Genomic DNA, 15,800 nt, shown 5'->3' with positions numbered 1-15,800 from the left:
TGCCGGTCCGGGATGAGTTTGGGGAGGGGCACTCGGGAGGCTGCTCCGGGGTTGCAGTCCCGGGGGAGGAGGAGGAGGGAGGGCGCAGGGAGCGCTCCCAGCAGGCGGGAGCCCGGCAAGGAGGAGCACCCTCCGCCCCCCCCACCCCTCCCCTCACGCCCGCCCCGTTCCTCGGCGGGGCCGTGCCGGGCGCTGGCCGCTGCTCCGGACCAGCCTGGGCAGGGGAGGGGAGCCGAGCCGGGCCGAGCCGAGCCGAGGTGAGCACCGTCTGCTGGGCTTTACAGCCCCGGGGGGCAGAGGGGAAAGGGGCTGGGTTTATCGCAGCGAGGGGGCGCGGGGTCGGGTCTGCGGCGGGCATCGCGTCTCCTCCGGCTCCCTGCCAGTGTTCTGCTGCGGAGGGGCCGATTTGCCGTCGCTTGTGTCCGTGTTTCTCCCCTCCCCGGCTCGTCCCCTGGGTGGGAGACTGGAGCAGGCCCCCGAGCCGGGGTGGGGAGGGACACCCGGGGGCGACCCTGACCTACCGAAACGGCCTGGAAACCTGGGCAGGACGGGGGACGCTGCAGAGAGCTCTGCCCGCTGCGGGGGGCATGATCCGAGCTGGTCCTCTGTCGGACCGATGGGATTTTGGTTCCTCTGTCAGAGCTGGGCGAGGGATTTTGGTTTTGCCACTCCGGCGTTGTGACTTATTGACCACTTTCTCGAAGTGTTTTCTCTGGAAAACTTGTCTCAAATGAGGGCTGTGAGCCCTAACAAAGAAGGGTGTTGTTCGGGAGCCAACAGGTGACGGGGTGAAACCTGAGTATATGTGTACATTGGAGTAAAGTCTGGCTGCAGTTTAAAATAGAATTTTAAAAATCAATGGGAGACTGTAAAAGGCAAGATTTCATTCTTTCTAAATCTATACACCCTCTTAAGGAGAGAGACAGAGGGGAAGCGTCCGTGAGAGTCCCGCTTCCTCAGCCGGAGGCTCGGCTCTTGCCTCGCTGCAGCCTGTGCTTGAGTTTCTATCGGCCCTACACGGCACCAGGCATCCAAACCAGGTGTGCTGGCGTGGGGCGATGCTTTGTCACCGTCCTTCCTCCTTTTGTTCGTGCAGGCAGCCTGTCTTTGCAGTATGGCTCGTCAAAAGAAAATGCCCTGAGAAGGATCCTCCGGCTCCCAGTTGGAAAAGGGAACTTTGCACTAGGATGGTAGAGCAGGACAGCGGTTAACTCTTCTGTCAGTTCTTCTACACTGGCTAAGAAAAGGCAAAAAAGTTATTGTCTTATTTGTAGGGTCCATCTAAAGATCTGTTGAATGAACAAATGTAGCGGCTTCATTCCTTCCCCCAGCGCTCTGGACAGTCCGGTTACGCAATGAACCCCACGGCTGAAGACAGTCGCTGTGTGCTGGTGCTGATACCAGTTCTGCTTATCAACTCTACACCCAGGCTTCCCAAGTACAGAGCTGCCTGTAAATACGTTATTTGTACAGTAGCTAGGGAATGGGACTCCGGTCATTTGTCTAATACGTATTGGAAGTAGTCTTTCAATTCTTAATAGTTGTTTTACAGTGGTTCATTGCTGCTGTATTACACCCTTCCTCTTGTAATGTAGTTATGCACGGGGGATTAAATAAGCAGGTGAATGGGCTGGCCATGCTAATCTTAACTCGTTGAGCCTTCATTGTGAATGGATGCATGTGATATGCATCTTGTATCCCCTATAGCCTTGTTAACAAGCCTTCTAACAAAAAAGTTGTTAAACAATTTGCCCTGCAGGACAGAGTAAAACAGCAGGGGATGGACAAGGAGATGTTTGTCTAACTGCACTCACAAATCATGACCTCTTCTATCTGGTCAGGGGTGAACATAATCAGTGAGCTGGAAATCCTAGCACAGGGATCACCTTCATATGGGGGTTCAGCAAGAGCTTTGCTTTAAATTTGGTATCCTAGGATTTTGTGTACCAATGGGGTTGTAATTAAGAGTGTAGTTTGTCTTCACTTCTAAGAACTTTGTCATAATATGGTTGTTTTAATACCTCAGTGGAAAAAAAAAAGTCTTCATTGCTTTTCTTTTTAAATCAAATTTATCTGTTCAATTCAATTATGTTATTCATAGTTGTTAAGCTGCCAGTGAAATACCTCCTCGTAGGCTATGAAAACTTTTTTGAGAGGTAGTATTTGAACAGAGCCGAAACCTCAAAATGTTCCACAGACTTTAAGAAAGCAAAAAAAAACCATCCTTGCTGTGTTTTGTAGATGTCATGGCAGGAGTAGAAAGACCACCTTTCTACTCATCCTTTGGAAAGCATTTATTTTCTCAGCTGTTGTTTATATTCATTTGAATCCTCCTTAGGATGTGATCATTTTAAACAGATCACTTTGAAGGATGGTGCAGTTGGGGGGCGGGGAGGAAGAACCCTGTAGTTTTAAAATGCAAACCAAATTACACTTGAGCAGGAGAGGAAGGCGAACTCCTAAACAAGCAATTGCTAAAATAGTTCTGCAGATAGCCTGCTGTTACGCTGGGCTGTTTCAGAGACCTCGCTCTCAGCAATGCCACAATATTTGTGACATGGCCATATCAATATGTGGTGCACTGTCAGTTGTTTTATAGCTGGCTTAACGTTAGCTCTGTGGTAGCATTTTTCTTTCAAAGGGAATGCTGTCCTTTGAGTAATCTCGGTTCACTGAGATTTATGAACCTCACTTTAAACATTTCCAATCGCATTATCTGGGGAGGAGGACCCTGACTCTTAAGTTGCATTTAACAGTTGGAGGTGAGGTGTATTTTTCCTTTATTCTTTACCTGCCCTGTATCACCGGGAGAACGGGCCTGTGGGTCTGGGATTTTCTCTTGTTGAAGCTGGAGTGCGTGCTGTCTCAAATGACGAGTCAAAGATGACCAAGGCAGGATCAGTCTCCGTGGAAAAGCAGTGTGGTCTCTCTTGTACCAATGCCTTGTCTCCCTTTGGAATTAGGCAACGCTCCTGCACTTACGTACCTCTGCTATACTTGAAATCCCAACGTTACCCAGCGCTGCTTTTTGCCACGCAGAAGTAGCGTGTAGCCTTAGCGTTCAAAAATCCTCAAAAAAGTTAACAAGTCTTCATGCATTCAGATTTTATTTTGTTTCCTTGTCTTTCAAGAGGAGAAAGTAAGTCAGAGTAGTTAATCTTGCGAAGAGAGATTTTTGAGCGATCAAATATGAAGCAATTACTCAATTACCTGACGCGCTTGTGAGTGTTGGGTGCTGTGTGAGCGGCCCAGGGTCTGGCAGAGCCAAACGACAGTGTCTCTTTGCCTAAATTACATTTCAGATCTGCTTGTTGTGGTGCGGTTGAGGTCGGGCTGCCTAATGAAATGTTGGCAAACATGTTTCATCTCCTGACTCCTTTTTATTCCTGGGTTATTGAGCAGGAGGCAGTTCTTGAAAAGTGACAATCTAGCCAACACAAGTTCTCGTGATGCAATGCCATAAGGGTAGGAAATACCAGCATCAGCGAGTGGCACGTTATTGTAAACCAGATACCTGCCTCTTTCTGAAGGGAAGTCGTAAAACAGTTAATCTGCTGCTAAGATCATCTTGGAAGGGCTTGGGCTTCTCAGTGATACTCATAGTGATTTTATACTTAAGAATTATTTGGGTATAGATACTGCAGGACACAAGCTGCCAACCTGAGCATCCCCATCCGTTTGCAACAGTGAGCACTGTTGTCTTTTTTTGCTAGAGTGATTTCTTAATGGCATCACATTAAGAAATTCCTCTGTCCCTCCTTCTTCACACCCCAGTTTTATACAAGCAATAACAAAAACATACTTGATGCTGGACTTAATTCCAACTAGTATGTGGAGAGGGGAAATGCTTTTGTATCACTTGTCTTAGAATTTGTTTCTGAAGGAAACTGATTCAGGAGATGTAGTACGTACCAGGATGTCTGTCTTTTTATTTTAAATATATAGGATTGAGCTTTTGGGATTGAGTTTGGTTTTACTCACCTTCCTTGACAGAGATTGTAATATGGTGATGCTAAGCTTGGAAGCTGTTTTGCTAACCTTCAGTTGTTCAGCTAGAGTAAGATTTCAGAAACTTGCCTGACAGCTGACAAGCTTTGTTAGGAACAGCCTGTTCTCAAAGGCTGACAAGTTTGCTTGTCCCGTCAAATATTAAATGAATCTTCTATTACAGTGCAGATATGCAACATCTTAGCAGTGCACCAAAAACAGCATGTGTGTTTTTGAACCAGACGTTTTTGAGTACAGTTAACAAACAAGTTAATTTTTTTTGAGCACTAGCCCAGTGGAAGAGTTAGGTAATCCCATCTCTTTTTATTGGGTGTGGGAATGTATAGATGTATTGAAAACAGAGGTAGATAGACTGTGTAATACTGAATATCGTCATTTCTCCAAGTTTGTAGCTTTGGCTGCTTTTTAGGGAGGTTTGGGTTTACGTACTGAATCAACAGAGCCTGGCACTATCCAGTGCCTCACGTGTGAAGGAGGAGAAACTCCTGTTGAGTAACTAGCCGAATACTTGAGTACATGGTCTTAAATCTTTCTTCCACCTGGGATCGAGCAGCAACTTATTTTCTCTAATATGGTGGTGATGACACCGGAAATGTCATGTGGGACCTGCCAGAAGTGTTTCTGTTGCTCTCCCCTTTAGACCCACCAGCAAGGTTATATGTCAAGGAGGTGAACATTTTTTTGACAGCTCAGATCTAGCACTGACAAAATTGCATCTGTGCTTAGATGAATAGGTGAAAGAATTGCTTAAAACGGGGAGGGCACAGCTTGTGTGTAGTGTACTGTAAAAGCAAGCTGGTTTCTAACCCCAGTGGTCAGATCCAGATTACCAAAAGCAGAGGGGATATATTTCACTGAAATTCCTGGTCTGAATTTCCTAAGTTCTGCTAGAATTAATGTAAGATATTTATTTTCACAAGCTTTTTACTGAAGAATGCTATGGATGTTGGCAAGAGCCAGTTGTGACTCAAAATGATCCCACTGATACTAAGCTTTGCAGGCTTCATGAATCAACAGAAGCATCTCCCTGTAGGGTTTTAAATTAACAGAACAATCATGATGTATTTTACAGAGCCTAATCTGGCATAAGTGGATTTCAGATATTTAACTGGACCAACGCCCTTCCTCTCCGATATAGCTAAGAGAGTTCTCGGAGGGATCCAGCAGATGCTCGCTGCTCTGTGCCTCGTGAAAAACAGGACGCTACCTGCACAACCGTCTGTGCCCACCAATTTCTGTAGTTTTTGACCAGCGGTTGTAATGTTTTTGGTGTTACTAGATTGGTGGTAGTAATGACTTCAGGAAGAGCTCGTGTCGTTCCTTTTGTTCGTATCTGTTCCATGAGTCTTTCCTAGGTATACCTACATAAAACCTGTGATGTGAAAGAGGCAGAAGAGTAAAAGATGACAAGTGTTAATATTGAAATGCTGTTGTTGCCAAATGTGCTAGTGTGTGTCTAGTTTTCTTTTTGTTGAGTATTTTTTATAACTCTTTTAAGCACTTTTGAATTGCTTCTGGCAAGTTGTAATGATGCTTCAATCATTTATTGTTCTGGGCAACACAAGGAATACCAAACTGTTGTAAGATCATTTACAGTGATAATTAGTTGTTGCATGTTCGGATTTATTACAGCTCTGTTAATCTCTTCTTCCAGATCAATTGCTTGATGAACTGCAGCTGAAATATTTAACGCTTCACACTTATGCCATTGGAGATGGAGCCCAAAGCTAACAACCTCATCTTCGGGTGTCAGCGAAGCTCAACGTCTGACGATGACTCCGGCTGCGCCTTGGAAGAATATGCCTGGGTCCCCCCAGGCCTCAGACCAGAGCAGGTACCAACTCTGCTTCTGCATTTTTAAAATAAGCCTTGTAGGGACTGTCTAAGGGAGTGATACCCTGCCTCTGCAAGTCTAATTAAATTCTTATAATATATAAAACTTAAATTCATCTAAAACTCTTCACTTCTTGTTTCGTTTCCTGTTTCAATGAGGCTGTGTTTAGGGAGCTTAAAATCCTCACCACTGCGGAGCTTTATGTTAAAAAAAAAAGTTCCCAGTCAAGATTTTTCAATAAATGTGTGCCACAGAGGTGTATATTGTCGAGTCTAAAAGCAGCATAGAAATTTGCTTTCTCTTTGAAATAAGTTATTAGGTTAAATTAAAGCTCATTGTGGCTTTGTTTTCTACAAAGCTCATACTGGCATTGTGCTGCTTGGCCAGTGCTTCACTGTACTTGTACAACTCTTCAAATAATCAGGCATTTGACACCCAGAACAGGTATGTTACTACACCGCACATAAACGAAAGTGTGCTGTCACAGTGACAGGTAGTAATGTATTTCACGCGTGTTTAAATAGTTGTATGCCTGCCATTTGTTCGTGCCAGGATTTCTCTTGTACAGTCTCTGGAGCTGACACTCATGGGGTTGGTTGGGCTGCTCCTTCCCCTCTCCCCTTTCTTCGTTATCTTTTTTAACATCACGGTAATGAAAAAAGTGAAATTACTGATGAGCAAGTTGAGATCAAAATGAACCTCTCTGAATATTCATTTACTTGATGTTATTGTGACTGTGCTGAAGCTGTGTGCTCAGTAATACCCCTGGGTGTTAAATGGGTGGAGTGGCTTTGTAACGTTTGTTAATGGAGGCAGAGCAACCCTCCTTCAGCTGGCAATGCAGTCCGTAGTTAGAAAGGTGCAGAAGATGTCTCCTTTTTGCTGTGCGGAGATTTTCTTAATCATGGGAAAAGTAAGAAGTCAGCAGGAATGGCAAGTAATAAGCTATTTTTAGGGAAACTCTTTTTATCACTTCAGCATATATAGGAATCCTGATGAATCGGACCTTAAGGCCGACAGCAAGCTAACGTTCTGCCGGAACAATTAAAAGTCATAAAATGTCCTCATAATCCAGCTCGCTCAAACTCACTGAAGATTTTTTTTTTCTGAGGAGAATTACTTATTTTGAGAACGGTGCAATAAACTTGAGAACAGGGCATAAAGTATCTTTAAATCTTCACTTTGTACTGGATGTTGTTATCTTTTCCTACAGCTTCTTGAAATACAGTCAGTAGTAAGTGGGCTCACAGTAGACTTCCCATGTTTAAATTTTGGTTAAATGAAGACCAAATCAAGTTTTGTTCAACCGCTTCCATACAATTGTGATTGCTTCCTGAGTTAAGTGACTGATTACTGCTTCTTCTTCATCTGTCTTGCACAGTAATAAGCTGTTGACCTGAGCATTATTTAAATCTGGATGGCAAGTAATATTTTTGCCAATAGTCGGCTCTTATTTACAGCCCCAGGCCTTGTGACAAGCTGGAAACTGCATAGGAAAAACAATAAATCTGTAGCTGTTCCACAAAAATATTTTTTGCCATTGGGCTTTGTCATAGTGTTCATTACAGCTTTCCTGTCATAATTTTCTTCTGAAAAAAAAAAAAGAGTGAAGATTGATAGATGTGTACACCTAATACTGATTTCTTTATCAAAAACATGCAGCCTGTGAAAATTTCGTAGTTAATTTGCATCCGATTGAAATGTGGCTGGATCCAGCCTCCTCCCAAGGGAAGGATGTTTCCACCTTCTTACCAAAGCCCACATGGAAGCAATGAAAGCTGATGCTTTGGGTGAACCTGATCAGCAGGAGACTACAAAACAGCTTTTGTCTCAACAATGTGTAAAATGCAGAGAGCAAATTAAATTTGTTTATATAGTGGCTGTTTTCTGGAAAGCTTCATGCCTTGTGTGGTAAATTGCAGAGGGAAACTTGGAATTTCCACGAGGTTGTTGACCAGCCCTGAAGGGGGTGGGAATAATGAGAACATTAAATGTGCATAATTTATGATACCCCTCTAATTGTCACTGCAAATTGCATTCCAGAAAAGCAATTCAGCAGCTGGGTGCTAGTTTTATCAGAGACAATTCAGGTTTGCTGAGCTGGTTCATCAGGGTCTCGTATTTTCAGCACAAACCCTGTCACAGATCTAACGTAGCGTAAAACCGTTCTTCCTTCATAAACGAGACCGGAGATAAAACAGTTAGCTGAAGGACGCTTGCGGCGCTTGGGTGATGCGTTTCGCTCGATCTGAACTCTGTGTTTCTCCTGGTCAGATCCAGCTGTATTTCGCCTGCTTGCCAGAGGAGAAGGTCCCTTATGTTAACAGCCCTGGAGAGAAACACCGAATTAAGCAGCTTCTCTATCAGCTGCCACCCCACGATAATGAGGTAAATACAGAATTTAGGATGCAGTGTCAGGGCTTAGGTCTCCCTGGCAGCTTTTACGTGGAGAATTACCTACCTGTGTATTTATTACAAGCCTAAACCGTGGCCTGCGGTGGCATCTGACCTATAAAGCAGCACGGTGTGTACACTGAGGCCATTGTTTAGCTGTCCGGTTGCCTTGCGTGCAGATAAGAGCTGTCTGGGAGGACACTGCCTTCGCTTGTTAGGGAGGCTGGTGTCACTGCAATAAACTTAACACAATTTGGTTTTATAGTGTTTGCAGCCACCCACCAATTACCAGGAACCTACGAATTCCTGGAATTGCATTGTAGCACACAAAAAAAGGATGCTTTGTGATAGTAAAAGGTTTGCATCTCAGATATGCAGTGTAATTTGGAGTAGAAGGGGAAATAACAAACAAGCTCTTTGTAAGGAAAGGGGGCGGGGGTGTCAATACTTAAGATCTTGTGTATACTGCAATACTTCGTTCTGGGCACTTAACCATAATTCTAAAGGACAACGCTATGGCTGATGTAGGTTCATTCCATTATTTTTGGTTAGCTTTTAAAAATCTTATTTCATGCGTAGACAACTTTTTAGTTTACTATGGTGAGTTTTTTACCTGTAACGCAAAAATCTCTCTCTGTACTACTTTTGTATTCTGCCACATTAGCTAAATATTAAGATGATAGAGAAGACAAGTTGGAAAAGTTTAATGGCAGTTGCCAGCATGCCTGATGAATTTCTTGCATATATGCACTCACTTATTAATCTGTTACTTTAAAAGCTCAGTTATCTAAAATAAGTTCTGTGTTTTCACTGGAAGGTGAGATACTGCCAGTCTTTAAGTGAAGAAGAAAAGAAGGAACTGCAGATGTTCAGTTCTCAGCGCAAAAAGGAGGCACTCGGCCGAGGCACTATTAAACTACTCTCAAGAGCAGTGATGCATGCAGTTTGTGAGCAGGTGAGTACTACTGGTGCCATAAGCCAACTAGCAGGCTGAATAATGTAAAACTAGAGTATCTCAATATTACCTGTAAGCTTATCTCTGTCTATGTCTGAACATTAAAAAAAAATAAAATTGGAACTGCATGTAAATAGAAAGAAGGTGGTGCTTACTTAAGCAAAACACCACCTCTGATACTAGGAATGAACGGAATCTTTGATATATGTTCTGCTCAAAAAAACCCATTACTGACTCATACTAAAGTGACGAGACATTAAAAACAGGCATATGTTTAAAAATGTTACTATATATAAAACAAACCATTCATAAAAGTTTTGGTGATGCACAGAGTTTGTCTAGACCAAAATTGAGAGTATTTTTTCCCTTGTTGTCAGAACTTTGGAATAAAAGCTGCACATTGAGTTGGTGTTTTGACTCAGTTTAAATGCCAGAAGCTGGTAGTTTGAGATGGGAAATGTGTTCACTTTCTGCTTGTTTCTAGTGTGGTACAAAAGTAAATGGCGGGGAAGTTGCAGTTTTTGCCTCAAGAGCTGGGCCTGGTGTGTGCTGGCATCCCTCGTGTTTTGTGTGCTTCACGTGTAACGAGCTGCTCGTTGATCTTATCTACTTCTACCAAGATGGAAAGATTCACTGCGGCAGACACCACGCTGAACTTCTCAAACCTCGATGTTCAGCCTGTGATGAGGTAAATAATTCACATTTTACAGCCAATCTACACTCCTGTTGTTGTTTGGTTAACAAACTGCACTGCTTGGGCAATTACTAACTTATGATGTTTAAGAAGTAAGGACTCTGGTGCATGGATGTGTTTGAAAGCTGAGAGGTGTTTCATTTCTTGTCATATTGATAGTATTACAAGTGACGTGGTGGTATTTAGAAAGCACATACATGTCCCTATTTAGAATTGAATCTTACAGATTGAATTAGAAAAAGGATCAGTACAGATATTCCAAAATACCATCCTGATAGCGGCTTCTCTAATGGTTAAGTTCTTATGTTCCCATTTAATTTTTTTACTGTAAAGAGTACAGGGAGATCGTTGTTTCTATCTTTGTCTTCAGAAGGCAGCTAAATAAAAATTAGTGTGTGAACTGCATAAATAGGATGTTTTGCTTGCTCTGAGTCCCAAGGTGAAATTTTGGCTGCTTTAACTAAAAGTTTACTTTTTATCTCTGACAAGATCATTTTTGCTGATGAGTGTACAGAAGCTGAGGGTCGCCACTGGCACATGAAGCACTTTTGTTGCCTCGAGTGTGAAACGATCCTGGGTGGACAGAGATACATCATGAAGGATGGGCGACCATTCTGCTGTAACTGTTTTGAATCTCTTTACGCAGAATACTGTGAGACCTGTGGGGAGCACATCGGTAAGTATGTCTTTTTTAAGCATTAAACTTAAAATCAAGGGAAAGCCCAGTTATGGCATAGTTGCACATTCCAGAAGTGTGGAATGTGCAAGTGATTTTTTAAAGAAACCCAAAGCATTGCTTTTTCTCCCGTTCTAGGTGTTGACCATGCTCAGATGACCTATGACGGACAGCACTGGCATGCCACAGAGACTTGCTTTTCTTGCGCTCAGTGCAAGACTTCTTTGCTTGGCTGCCCTTTCCTTCCAAAGCAAGGGCAGATTTACTGTTCAAAAACCTGCAGCTTGGGAGAGGACGTTCATGCCTCCGACTCTTCTGATTCTGCGTTTCAGTCTGCTCGATCCAGAGATTCCAGGAGGAGTGTCCGCATGGGAAAGAGCAGCCGGTCAGCCGACCAGTGCCGCCAGTCTCTCCTCCTGTCGCCGGCCCTAAATTACAAATTTCCTGGCCTTTCAGGCAATGCTGATGATACTCTTTCTCGTAAGCTGGATGATTTAAGCCTTTCAAGGGAGGAGGCAAGCTTTGTTAACGAAGACTTCTGGAAAGGAAGAGCAGAGCAAGAAATGCCTGAAGACCCTGAAGAATGGGCTGAACATGAAGACTACATGACTCAACTTCTTCTGAAGTTTGGTGATAAAAGCCTCTTCCAGCAGCCCGCTGAAGTAGACATTAGAGCAAGCGAACACTGGATTTCTGATAGCATGGTCAAGAGCAAGTTGGACTTGAAAAAAAATAATCCAAGCCTAGCGAGTAAGAAGTATCAATCAGACATGTACTGGGCCCAGTCACAAGATGGCTTGGGTGACTCTGCATACGGCAGCCACCCAGGCCCCGCCAGCAGCAGGAAAATCCAGGAGCTAGACATGGAACATGGCGCATCAGGGTACAAACATGACCAAGCACTGTGGTATGGAGGTTCACTTGAATGTTTGTCTGACCTGAAACAGCAAGAACAAAGCGTTCGAGACTCAATGGATTCTTTGGCTTTGTCTAACATAACAGGTAATGGGGGAGAAAATGAATGGTTTTGATGGAGAGGCCAACCAAAGTATTCATGTTAGACTACTCTGAACTAAGATTTTTCATATCTGTGATTTCTAAAAAGCTTTAGTAGCAAGAGATGCATGTAAATAGAGGGAAGTAGATTCAGATTAGACATTAGGAAAAAAAAATTTACAACGAGGGTGGCGGAACACTGGAACGGGTTGCCCAGAGAGATGGTGGATGCGCCATCCCTGGGAACATTCAAGGCCAGGTTGGATGGGGCTCTGAGCAACCTGATGTGGTTGGGAGATGTCCCTGCTCCTTGCAAGGGAGTTGGTCTAGATAACTTTAAAGGTCCCTTCCAACCCAAACTATTCTATGATTCTACAAAGTAGGCAGTAGCTCTTATCAAGCACACAATTCTTCCATGAGATACATTTTTGCTACTTATATTCTATTTAAATTCTTCTCCTTTCCTTTTGAATTCTCTTTCCTTTGCTTCTAACAAAAAATAAAAATCCATAATGCTAAACAGAATAAGAATGGTCTTGAACTATGTACTTCAAGCAAATGAAGATTTTTTTTTTTTTTTTCTTCCCATACCTTAAGTACAAGAAGTTGCATTATAGACTCATATAATATTAAAGATAATCTGCAAAACACTTCAGGTAATTTCCTGATTTGCTTGTTAAAATACGTAGAAAATCTGAAAGGATGGTAAAGTTCTTAGCCTTAGGAAATGAGGTTTATGAGATTATTGTTCTCCATTGATTAAAGAGAAACTGATAATCCACTTTTGTGAACCTCCTTGTAAATGTGATTCAAATTAGCCAAAGGGATAGAAGTCAGATAGGCAAGTGTCTGTGAGTGTTAACCTTCCTTTCCTATTTCCCTACAAAAAACCTAAACCTGAGCGTTAAGTATGAAAGACCCATTTTAAAAGTTGTCCTATCCTCTTCTCCATTCCTGTCCTTCTGTGACCTGAATTATTGTAGCTCTGGCCCAACCACATGCTGCATTACCCAAGCAGTAACACAGGAACTGAGAAAAGGAGCTTGGTTCAGGGGGCACGGGAGGAGGAGAAACCAGACTTATTGCACCTGGGAACATCCCAGGGCAGATGACGCTCTTGTTGTGGGAATGAAGTGTCACTGGACACAAACGTGGGCTAAACCAGACCAGCTCACTGCTGATGATTTTTGGAGGGTAAGGATCCTTCTTTGTGAGGCAATAAGCCTGGCTTTTCTGTATCAGCAGCTGGACTATTGAATTTAGCAATACCGGAAACATGAAATATTTTAGCCGTAAAAACGGCAAACACCTACTGTAGAATAATTTTAAGTATTTTTTTTTTCTTAGGGGCTTAGCTGTATGTGTGTTAGAGCTGTTTTAAATTTTTAAACTCATTAAACTTCTTGCGCTCTTGATGTCCTAATGCTAGCTAATTCTTTGGCAGTCAGAGCTAATATTTAAATATTTTAAGTCAAAACAAAGCTTATTCTTCTATGATGCTAGTCCTTTTGGTAGTAGTTCCAGAAACCACTAATAAGGTCTGCTTTACGCAAAAGAAATGTTTGATATTTTGTTAGACTATTTCTTTGATAGTGCTCTCATTTTCCTTTTCCTCCTTTCTCCGTTACCACCACAGGGGCTTCAATGGATGGGGAAGGCAAGCCACGGACGTCTCTCTACTCTTTGCAAACTTTCCAAGAACTGGAGGCAGAGGACTGTGAGAAAATGAGCAACATGGGAACTCTGAATTCTTCAATGCTCCACCGGAGCACAGAGTCCTTGAAGAGCCTGAGCTCAGAGTTGTGTCAGGAAAAGGTCTTGCCGGAGGAAAAGCCAGTGCATGTGCCTGTACTGAGAAGATCTAAATCCCAGTCTAGACCACAACAAGTGAAGTTTTCAGATGATGTTATTGATAATGGAAGTTATGAGAATGTTGAAATACGTCAACCTCCAATGAGTGAAAGGACTCGTAGGCGTGTTTACCATTTTGAAGAGCGTGGAAATCGGCCTTCTCATCATCGCAGAAGAAGTAGGAAGTCTCGTTCAGATAATGCACTTAACTTGGCCACAGAAAGAAGATGCTCTCCAAGAGAGAGATTTCGATATTACTCCCCTCAGGATCATGAAAAATTTATTCAGAATAGAAGCTCACGTGAGATTCGGGCATATATTCAAAATGCGGAGCTGTATGGACAATATGCCCATACCAGGTCTGATTATGCACTGAGGAATCAGATGGTTGATAAATTTTTTGGATTGTATGGTGAGGAAGATGACTCCTGGTGTTCAACTTCATCCTCGTCATCCGATTCTGAAGAGGAAGGATATTTTCTGGGACAGCCAATTCCACAGCCACGATCACTGAGATACCCGTACTATACAGATGACCTTTCTAGTCCAACTACTGCATTATCTAGTTCTCAGTTTGGACAAAGGACAACCAAATCAAAGAAGAAGAGGGGACACAAAGGAAAAAATTGCATCATTTCTTAATTTGTTTTAACAGTTGGGAGGACTGGTCAACTCTGTAGCTACAGTTCGAACCACATCTTTTTATATTAACAATTGTACTTAGGCAAGTTGCTGAGGTTCCTAATGCTTTGCCAGTGTAAATGATAACCCTGCCAGAGTTACGTTGTACGAGTAACGTTCAGAAACGTCACCGTGCCAAATGATGATCTGCTCAGATATTGCTAGGTTTACATGTTATGTTTCAGCTGTCAAAATACTGTTACTGCAGTTCTTGATAAAACTTTTTGACATTATATTTTATGCTCGCTGTTCACCTACGTTGAGTTATCTGAGAGGGGAGATTCAGCAAAGATCAATAAATAAAATCTCAGTCCTGTGCTGTCGCTGTATCCCCACAGGGTGACCTTTGACTTGTTCCTCTTGCCGCCAAGAAAAAGAAGGCTCTGTACTGCGCCCTTTCTTCATTGATAAAGCTCACTCTTCCTCTTTCAAGTTTCCCTGCAAAAACTGGAATTTTTTTTTATTTGGGAAAATGCTCCTTTTCCAAAGAGTCCACTCTTAAGTAGCCAAAATCAGAACAGAAATGCTTGAGGCCTTGATACATCCTAAAGCAGCGGTAAACGGTTTATGCATTTAACTTCCATGGTTTTCCCTTCACGTTTTTTTTAAGAATTCCATCCCTCTGTAAGGGTGTCTTTTTGTGCCTGTTTAAAGGAAGACAGTAATTCAGTTGCTGGAATTAGACTTTGCTGCCAATCAGTGGTGGTTTTCAATGAGTGGTGGTGGTTTTTTAGGCTGGGCACCCCCACCCCCCCAGCAGTGAAAGAAAGAGGTACAACTGCTGGCGTCCTTTGCTCGGGCATGTAACCCCATTTAAGTCAATGAATCCACTTACGTAACAAATACTTTCGTAAGGGCTTAACGGATTAGGCTCCAGAATTGTGTCTTTTCAAATGCATTATCCAGGTTTTAAAATGTATTAGTTGCAGTTTTAAATCAAAACCCATTGATATTTATAATGTAGTATTTCATAGGCTTAAATGTATTCATAATTTAACAGTGCAAATATTAATGTACATATTGTACAGTTAAAATTTTAAAAGCTGAATATTTTTATATCCCTGAATTTGAAGAAGTTTGTTACAATATCAAGCTAGATTTGTTAGGGGTTTAACAGCAGCATTATGGATGAAATATTGCTTGTATTTTAGTCAGGGGTTTTAAGTTGAAAAATATTGAAAAATGTTTAGTGCGAAACAGCTTAATTTTGTCTACTAGGTATTGAAAGCTCTGTATGCATGGTGGGGCTATGTAAATACTCTCTAAACTATGGCCCTCTTAATCTTGCAAGTGTTATTTATGGGTCAAGCAAAATGTAAACTATATAAATGTAAAAACCACACAAGCCTGGAATATATCAGTACAACAAATATGCAAGTCCTGTGGATGTGGATTTTTTTTTATTATTGGTCCCCTCCTTTCCCAAAACTAGTTTCTGAGGTTTGCCTGCGTGTAAAGGAAGAGAGATGGTGGGTGGTTCCAGAAGGTGAGGTCACAAAAAACTATAAAGTAGTTGAACTATAAAGCCTTGAACTTATATAGCAGGAGCTATTTTAATTTATAATAAACATCTTCCAAGGTTTAGATAAAGGGCAGAAATTTGTTACTTGAATTAATAGTGACACCCACCAATTAAGACAGTAAATGCTAAAGCCACGGGCTTTCTGACCACTTGAAGAAAGGTAATTATAACAGGTAACAGACATAACAG

At 42.3% G+C, this 15,800-nt stretch overlaps 1 protein-coding gene across 4 annotated transcripts in view; it reads left to right on the top strand.

The window, feature by feature from the left end:
• The window catches only part of PRICKLE1 (prickle planar cell polarity protein 1), a 68,007-nt gene extending 52,541 nt beyond the window's left edge, over positions 1 to 15,466 (top strand). For 3 of the 4 annotated variants that reach the window (XM_086748229.1, XM_086748237.1, XM_086748245.1), the window contains 7 exons: positions 5,663 to 5,842; positions 8,117 to 8,230; positions 9,054 to 9,191; positions 9,676 to 9,879; positions 10,375 to 10,561; positions 10,700 to 11,563; positions 13,194 to 15,466. In XM_086748229.1, the coding sequence (XP_086604355.1) occupies positions 5,711 to 5,842; positions 8,117 to 8,230; positions 9,054 to 9,191; positions 9,676 to 9,879; positions 10,375 to 10,561; positions 10,700 to 11,563; positions 13,194 to 14,050 (2,496 nt within the window). In that variant the 5' untranslated portion in view covers positions 5,663 to 5,710 and the 3' untranslated portion in view covers positions 14,051 to 15,466. Of the gene's footprint in view, positions 1 to 1,386; positions 1,453 to 5,662; positions 5,843 to 8,116; positions 8,231 to 9,053; positions 9,192 to 9,675; positions 9,880 to 10,374; positions 10,562 to 10,699; positions 11,564 to 13,193 lie in introns of those variants that run through there. The other variant, XM_086748256.1, reaches the window with a different exon arrangement.
• The last annotated feature ends 334 nt before the right edge of the window (positions 15,467 to 15,800 follow it).

The sequence above is a fragment of the Chlamydotis macqueenii genome, chromosome 1 (assembly GCF_036417535.1).
Source record: "Chlamydotis macqueenii isolate bChlMac1 chromosome 1, bChlMac1.mat, whole genome shotgun sequence".
NCBI classification, from domain to species: domain Eukaryota; kingdom Metazoa; phylum Chordata; class Aves; order Otidiformes; family Otididae; genus Chlamydotis; species Chlamydotis macqueenii.
This window is presented reverse-complemented; position numbering and strand designations above follow the sequence as displayed.